Raw genomic sequence first — 8770 nt, 5'->3', positions numbered from 1 at the left:
GAGAAGGGTATGTATCGACTTGTCTAACTTTGGGGGTTACGGTGAATAAGCTAAAGTCCCAATAAGTCGGCGTGTTCCTTAAACAGTTTATATAATGACCACCACTCAGTCGGTCCTGGTGTCTCCTCAAAGACACAGAGTTAACGTACAAAAATGTTTTAAGCGGCATTGTTAAAACACTGACAAAGAAGGGGTTCAACATGACAGTTCATCATGTGTCAATATCAGAAGATGACAGGTGCTGGATCCCAGCACCCTGGAGGGGCTGGTGAACAAAGTGTGGTATGATGTTCAACTATACTGGGCGCTGGGGAAATGAAGGCAATCGGCAGCTCAAACCCATTCACTATCAAAAGAGACAAAAACAGGCTTAAGTATGCAACACTGGCCTTCAACAAGCATACAAAGAATCACAACAACCCACTGAAGAAGAATAAAGAAAACACAAGGGGATTTATGTACAAACAGCCTGACGATCCTCTCGTCCATAGAGAAATATCTCTCCCACCTACCAACCGACCAAACTCAGTGACCAGAGAAAGTGGAGCAACATCCTTACCACTTCAAGCTACCAATAAATGCAAGCCTACAAGCAGTTTTTAAAGTCATCCCCCTGATTTCAGTGGTGGCACAATAAACATCAACATACAAATTAATGTAAAAAACGTATAACGCTTACCTTTGATGAAAAAATAAGGATGCTAGCGGCTACAGTATGTTCCATAGCAACTGCCTTGGCAGCCAGCACAGTAGGGACTGTTTTTTTGTATTTATTGTTTAAGCAAAAGCTCATGACAGGTCGTGGTATGTTGTGATTATATCACGGCAAATGGGTGTATTACCTTATACCATATCGGTGCACATTAAAAAATATATTGTATATATTTGTTTACAAGCATACACGCTATGCATCCACATTGGTACTGTGCATTAGTATCTATTTAGCATGATTTATGACTCACCAGGGGCCTGGCAAAGAGCGGAGGGCATGCCCAGGAAAGGAGGCCGCAGGTGATGTCCTAAGGCGATGTGAGGGGCAGTTGGAGGGGACAGTAGGGGTGGAGGGTGGGACAGTTCTCTGTGGACACAAATGTGAAAACGACAACTCAAATTCAGTTCGGATTTCACACTGGGTGTTTTAAAATGACCAAAGTATTCAGCGTGGATGGATGTATAATGTGTGTTTTTCTACGTGAAAAGAATATTTTTAAGTACATCTCAACTCTTTTCTTTGTGCATGTGTGCATGCTGCCACACCAATGTATGCAGTGTATTTTTATCAGTGGAGCGCCAGAGGCCCCTGTGTCGCCCCAGTGCCTCATCAGTCTTGTCACGCCGCAGCAAGCGCCGCTGGCCATTGCTGTACCCTGGACTGCAGCCTTCCCTTCCTCTGCCGCCTCACACATACACACACGATACATACACAGAAACACACACACACAACTCTAGACCCACACACATAATGAGGGCTGAATGCACAATACCAGTGTGTCATGCTCCGACAGCTGGGGCAGCCCCTGCGTCTTGACCGGGGCCACGGGCTGAAGGACCTTCTAATTAACACTCATCCCTCCTCTCTTCTCCTTTTTTTATGCCCTCCTCTCCATTTCCCTCCCTCTCTCACTCTCTAGGCTGCATTCAAACCGGTGAAAAGATGGAGCGTCCTGCAACCTCTGCTTCTGAAAAGGCCTCTCCATTATTGGCTTCATCTTTTGTCCTCCTCAAGGCGCCTCTCACCTTTCTCCCGCTCTCTCTCCGTCTCTTGTTCTGTCTTAAACATCTTTTTTTTCTGTTCTCTCTACTTCTTTATGACTTCTGAAAATCTGTCTTGTTAACTCCTTTCTTGTCTTCCACCTTTATTCCTTTAGCCTCTTACTATGTATTTTTCTCTCCCCCTTTTCATCACTCACTCTCATCCTGTCTCTTCACTGCAGCCTTGTCTTGCCTCTTTGTATTTCTTACAGTTTCTCTCCCACTTCTTTTTTCACTGTACTTCTTTCTCCCATTCTATCCTTTTCTGTTCTTCTCTCAGTTTCAGGCACATCTTCACAAGTATAGGGACATGGTTTTGAGGAAGCAGATAAAAAGCTGTCAGTGTGTATTATGATGCTCTATGCCCTTTCAGTGTCTCAAACCGCGGCTGTTTCCAAGGCCTTTACTGAGCTCACTCCCTAGCTACCCACACCTATTCTCTCTTCCTGGGCTGTTGCTATCACACCAATCAGAGCTCAGCTTTGTGTGACTGCCGCCGCACAAAAGCATAAATGAGAAACAAGTTAAAGAAAAAAACAAAATCTAAACCAACACTGGGGTGCATGCAACCGCAAATATTGTTTTGCAACTGTGTTCAAATTCGCTAGCGCCTGCATGTCTCCCGCCTCACTAAATGTTGAGGGGAAAGGAGAGGGAGGGAGGAACTGCAAGAAGGGAGGGCACACATACAAAAGCGGGGAGATGAGATTGGGGGTTGGAGCCAGTACTGAGAGGATGGTGGTGAGGGGGGGGAATCATTCATCGATCGCCTCCGCCGCTGAAATGTTAATGCTAATCGTATAACCGCTCTCTCCGGCGGTGCCTCGCACTCCAGTGGCAGCTCCAATTAATCTTGGGTGAGGGCTACGGCGCGTGACCCTAGAGCCGTGAGCCGGGGCCCCGCTAGCCGCTGCTTATGTAATTACACCGCCCAGTGTGTAATCACCTGGCCTAATCCCTCGGGGCTAGCAATTAGCCTTGCGAAGCACAGTTCCACTAGGCTAAGGCGCCCGCAAAACTCCCATCTACCCCCACTATGGCTTCCGCATGCCAAACTTCCATTACCCCCCACCCCCCTTTCTGATACTCCCTCCCTTCCCTCTCCTTGCACTGCCTACCCTTGCCTAGCGTTAGCCCGCAGATGAATAACGGTCAATTAAAGCTGCATGACTGGGGCTGCCAGGCGTCTACGCCACCATAATTAGGCCTAATCACGGGGAGTAAGAGAGACAGAGAGAGAGAGGCAGAGAGAGAAGGGGAGAAAGAGTGTGTCTGACACTCCCCTCTACTCCCTTCCTCCATCTCTCTTCCTCCTTTTATAGGAGGCAATTTTAAGGGAGGAGCGGCAGACAGTCATTTTGCTCTCGGGCTCCGTGTGTGTGTGTGTGTGTGTGTGTGTGTGTGTGTATGTATGTGTGCGTGCGTGCGTGCGTGCGTGCGTGCTTTCATGCATGCATGCATACATGTCTGTCTGTGTGAGTGTTTTTCTTCTTGCCCAATCCGTGCATTTTGTTAGCAAACCACTAGTATTCTGTAAAAAGAGAAGGCAAAAACACTCACACACTAGTTGTTGCATGAGACTGAAAATAGGCAGATTCACAAATTCAAGGTGGGCTGGTAATCAAAACCTATAAGCAAAACTATATCCCTGCCTCCCCCCCTTTTCTCTCTCTCTCTCTGCCTGCAGTGAGGCCAGGGGCTCCTAGGGAATTCACTGGTGTGTGACGACCTGTCAGAGTGGCGACAGCGGTCCTGTCCCGCAGCAGCCCAGGCAGTGTGTATGTGTGTCCGGGTGTGCGTGTAGGGGTGTGTGTGTGTGTGACAGGGCTGCCCTTAATGACGGGAGCGTGGGGGGATTAGGAGCGCTGCGTGGCCGCCTTCGGCTCCTTCTCCGCAGGAACACATTTACACAGGAAGCTCATTAAAATGGATGAGGCTCCCTCCATGCTCGTTCTCTCTCTCTCTCTCTTCCTCCCTCCTTCCCCTTATCTCACTCTCTCCGTCACTTCGTCCTCTCGCCATCTCCTCTTCTGTTTCACTCCCCTCTCTTCATCCCCATTTTAAGCTCCAATGTTTTCCACTTCCTCTCCCTCTCTCTCTCACTCTCTCTCCCTTTTTCTTTACTTTTCTCCATACCTCCCGTATTTGCCTTGCAGATGCTTGGTGAGCTTTGTGCCATTTAAGGCCAGACAAATAGAGCGCCAGGCTCTAAGCCCATCGAGCGGCCCCAATGATTTGTTTTTAACAATGGACCCTAATGGGCCCCAGATAATCAATGATGAGGGGTCGATGGAAAGGTGAGCCACGAATAGAGTCAAAGAGGGGGGAGAGCTTCCATCAATTACATTCTCAGCCAAGGCTTTGCATTCTATCTCATTTTTATTTTCTTTAACTTGACAATCATCTCGATTTTAATTTTCTCACTCTGTTTTAGCAGGTTCTGTATATTTGATGGGAGGTGGGTACAGTCTGGCCTTTAGACACGCGTGTACACTACATAGCCAAAAGTATGTGGACATTTTACCCATATGAGATTGTCAAACATCTCATTTCACACATATGCGCATTAATATGCTGTTATACGGGAAGGTTTTCCACAATATTTTGGAACCTGGCTGCAGGGTTTTGCTCCCATTCAGCCACAAGAGCATTAGTGAGGTCAGGCTCTGATGTTGGGTTATAAAGCCTGGCATAAATTCTGCAATTCAGTTCATCCCAAAGGTGTTGCACACATATACACCTACATATACAGGCGATTTAAGTTCTTCCACACCAAACTGAGAAACACATTTCTTTATGGGGCATTGTCATGTTGAAACATGGGGGGCCTTCCCCAACTATTGCCAATAAGTACACTATTGTCTCCAAAATAAACGTTTTATGATGATGCATTGCGGTTTCACTTAATAGGAAGTAAGGGGCGTAGCTTGAAATATAAAACATCTCAATACCAAACGTACACAAAATTGTTTATCCACATACTTTTGGCCGTATAATGAATGTACACATGAGTATGTACAGGTAAAACAGCATACAAGTTTTGCATCACTCCTTGTCCATTTCAATTCTGGCATTCTTTCATTTGGACAATCATACAAGTTGGAAAGGGCACTTCAACATATTTTTATTATAACACCTTTTTTTATTCACTCAAAAACATACTGAGAGTTAAGGGGTTAAAGAGGAGGCAGAGGGAGGTAGGGGGGGACGGAGAGTGTAGAGATGGATGGATGGAGGGAGGGAGGGTGACTGTCCCCGGTCCTGTGTGGCTAATTACTCTATGGACTGTCAGAGAACAGCCGAGGCTCACTGACTACATTCACAATGCATTACTGGCCTCTCACAAACAAACACACACACACACACACACACACAAATTAGCAGACATTCACACAAACAAACCCAAATTCAATCTGCATAGATGAGCTTGCATGCAGAATGCCAGCTTGAAAAATGGAACAAACACACGCAAACAATCAGCTCCCCTTCCTTGCCTTAACACACATACGCACACACGCACACACACATAATACACCCCCACAGCCTCCCAGAGCTGCACCACACGGCGCCTGCCCGCTCTGCTTCCTGCTTATATCCCCACCACAACCCCTTTCCACCCGCTTCTCTGTCTCTCTCACACACACACACAAACACACACCCTCCCCTCCCTTGCTGCCGCACCGCCGGCCCATTATCGATCCCCCGCCTCTCCCTGCGCCACATAAATAATCGACAAGCAATTACCCGCCCACTCCCGCTGCCCCCGGCTTTGTTTGGGAGGCGCAGGGGCCAGCGCTGGGGGGAGAGGAGGGAGGAAGAGCCGGGGATGCAGGCGTGCAGCTCCACAGTGGTGGCCAAGAGGTTATTGGATCCTTAGTTTAACCATGTATCTCTCACACACACACACACACACACATTTACTACAGCACACTGAAAAAGCTAAATATGAGATCAGATCTTGATGAGGAAGATAGGAATGGGTGGAAGAATGGGAAGAAAAGTACAGTGGTCTGGTGATGCAAACTGGCAGGCCATTAACTCCTTCTACAGTTTCTCCCACTGACAAGTTTTTTTTTTTGTTGCATTGTAATTTCCACAATTACTTGTGCTTACATCATCTGGGGCCTCTTATGCAGTATCTGTGTGTAGGATGTGGGTGTTGGGCTTCATTAATTATGAATGATGAATAATGCTGGTATTGCAAGCAGGGCAGGGTTTCTATAGCTAGCTGTAGCCGGTCTGACGTAGAGATTTCTGTTGTTGTGTGTGTTGCCATTTGTTTCTAACCTGTCAGTGTAATGTGCGTCCCGGTGCTGCGGCAGACCCTGCTTGCGTCTCTGGCTGGATGAAGAGGAGCTGCCCGCAGAAGGCAGGTGAGCTTCTAAGGCCGCTGGATTCCTAACCGCTGCAGCCAACGCCTCCTGGCGAGCACGCAGCAAGTCTGCATAAGGAGAGAAACAGGACAAAACAGGGAAAGTACAGTGGAGAGAGAGATGGGAAGATACAAGTTGACATGATAAAGATGACGAAGGATTAAGTTGAGGAAAGAAGAGAGGAAAAAAGCAAATGAGAGGCAAGAAGTGAAGGGGAGACAGACAGGGGAGGATAAAAACAAATTTAGTATCAAGCTGCTCACAGTAATATATTAACAGAACCTCAGCTTTGCACTTTGTATTTTTAAATAGAAAATCCTACTGACTTTACATTTCACCAGCTTGCAGTTGATGGCTTATGTTAAGTGTTGCACATTAGCTGTAAGTGTGTGGCAAAACCTCTGAAGTGAAGCATACTTTAAAAAGTTTGTTGTCCTGGCGTGTAGGATGTAAGGGCTAAATGTGCAGGTAGCTAACAAAAACACCCAATAAGTAATTTTTTTCATTAATGCTGGAAATTATTGTTATGCGTTTTCTAATCCCCATGTTACATCCATATACATAGTCAGACAAATATGAGCACATAAGCATACACACACTGAGGATAAACATAAATACATTTTGGAAGGGGTGTATGAAATTAGCACAGAGTGCTAAGTCCGTCTGTCACGCTTTGGAATTGAGCGGACCAGTTTCAAGCAAATGTGAGGAAAAAAAAGAGGTGGAAGTGGAAATATAGAAAGGCTAGAAAGACATGATGGTTGGGATGATAAAATGATGGTGTGATGTTTTCAAAACAGATAACGACCAGTGTTTTTTGTACGACAGATACAAAACTCGTTTTAACCCTCCCCACCTCTGCCAACATCACGCCTTCTCCCTCAATCTCTGCTTGCCCCCTCTCTCCACCTTCTGCCCTCTACCACTCGCCTCATTCCATCCATTCCATCGCTCATCCCCTCTATCCCTGTTCCAGCAACGGGTCTCTCTCTCGCAGGAGAAGAGGCCTCATCATTATCAGCCAGGCCAGGCCACACCAGGAGACATGGCTTCTAATGAGAGAAAAATCCATGCTGCTCTCACTCTTCCCCCTCTCTCTGCCTCAATCTATCTATCCTCTCTACGCCTCCCCTCCTCCCCCTCTTTTTTAATTAGACAGATCCCTCGGGAGCTAGGGGCCATTTCCGCCGCCGGTACGGGTGTGACGTGTGTTTGTGTGTGTCTGTGTGATTTAGGTGCTTGCATGTGCAAGCCTGACTGTGTGTGTGTGTGTGTGGGGTGTGTGTGTGTGTGTGTGTGTGATTTAGGTTCTTGCATGTGCGTGCCTGACTGTGTAGGTGTGTGTGTGTGTGTGTGTGTGTGGGTGTGTGTGTGCTGAAGCAGCGAGCGGGCGCCGGGTGGGGGGGTTGAAGCGACAGATATTAATGCGGCCTAGCTCCGGTGTATGATCTGTTTGCTGCGCCAGGCCCAGGGGACTCGGTGGCTGCAGACAAAGTGTCTGTGTGTGTTTGTCTGTTGGGTGTGTGTGTGTGTGTGTGTGTGTGTGTGTGTGTGCGTGTGTGTGTGAGAGAGAGAGGGTAAGGGGGGTGGGGGGTTGTGAGAGATAAGGAAGGGATCAGAGGGAATTGGAGCCCCAGAGCGCACACACAAACACACGCACGCAGTCTGTTGTGCAGTACATAGTTCAGGGGTGACAGGGTGGAAGAGTTGACCTCTATGAGTTGTCTGTGGTCACAATCCCACCTCGCCAATTATTTTGTATGACTGGGTCAGTTGAAGCGATTTAGTATTTCACCTCCATAAAGTTTGGGGACTTCCGAGGGACAGATTTGAAAAAAGAATGGTAGAGATCGATGCTGCAGAGACCAAAATATACTGACTATATTGCAGTCAAAATGTAAGAAAGCCTCACTTTGGGCAGTAGACCTTAATTACTTGAGCTCTTAAAACACTGTAACCTACAATTCCCATAATGCAAATGAACAGCATATTTCACTATTCTCCCTGCTTTGTGTGTCTTTTTTTTAAGATTATTTTGGGGGCTTTTCTGCCATTATTTGATAGGACAGCTAGGTGAGACAGGGGAGAGAAGAAAACATGCAGGAAATCATCACAAGTTTGATTCAAACCCTGGGCCTCTGCGTTGAGGCATAAACCTTGAAATATATATGCGTTTGCTCTACCCACTGAGCCAACTTGGCCACTTGTGGGTCTCTTTAACACCCAGTTTGTAACGCAAGCTTTGTACTTTCTACAACTTTTTCCACAGACTGAGTACTTCTGTGATTATTAAAAAGACTTTAACCAGACTCAAAACCCCAAAAAACACTGAGGTTAGGGACTGTTGGTTTTTTATTAAAGGGGCTATAGGAAGAGTTATGGGATCTTCTGTCAAAACAGACTTCACCCTCCTTTTGCCATGCAATACATTTTTTTATGACTCTCCCAAATGATTGGGATATAAGGCACAACGTTCCCCACCAATTTGTTGATTCCTTAATGTAATTGTTTACACTTGCAACAATTTGCTGACTGTCATTGTTTTTTTTGTTTATGTTCTTTAAATTCTCAACACCAGCTTAACCTTTGCTTTCTCATCGTACACATCCCACTCCACTGTTATGGTGGCCATTTCAGTAGATTTA

General features: G+C 46.5%; 1 protein-coding gene and 1 long non-coding RNA gene across 6 annotated transcripts in view; one reads left to right on the top strand and one right to left on the bottom strand.

Moving 5' to 3' along the window:
* LOC116693249 (uncharacterized) overlaps positions 1–8333 on the top strand; it is a 16183-nt gene extending 7850 nt beyond the window's left edge. The window contains exons 2-3 of the long non-coding RNA XR_004332878.1: positions 7708–7718; positions 8218–8333. This is a non-coding gene — a long non-coding RNA (uncharacterized LOC116693249). The remainder of the gene's footprint in view (positions 1–7707; positions 7719–8217) is intronic.
* Positions 1–8770, bottom strand: part of samd11 (sterile alpha motif domain containing 11) — a 56382-nt gene that overhangs the window by 7832 nt on the left and 39780 nt on the right. For all 5 annotated transcript variants that reach the window (XM_032522087.1, XM_032522092.1, XM_032522089.1 and 2 more), the window contains exons 7-8: positions 6040–6193; positions 963–1078 (exon numbers count right to left, since the gene is read on the bottom strand). In XM_032522087.1, coding sequence (XP_032377978.1) covers positions 963–1078; positions 6040–6193 — 270 coding nt within the window. The remainder of the gene's footprint in view (positions 1–962; positions 1079–6039; positions 6194–8770) is intronic.

Source organism: Etheostoma spectabile, chromosome 7, assembly GCF_008692095.1.
Source record: "Etheostoma spectabile isolate EspeVRDwgs_2016 chromosome 7, UIUC_Espe_1.0, whole genome shotgun sequence".
Taxonomy (NCBI): Eukaryota; Metazoa; Chordata; class Actinopteri; order Perciformes; family Percidae; genus Etheostoma; species Etheostoma spectabile.
This window is presented reverse-complemented; position numbering and strand designations above follow the sequence as displayed.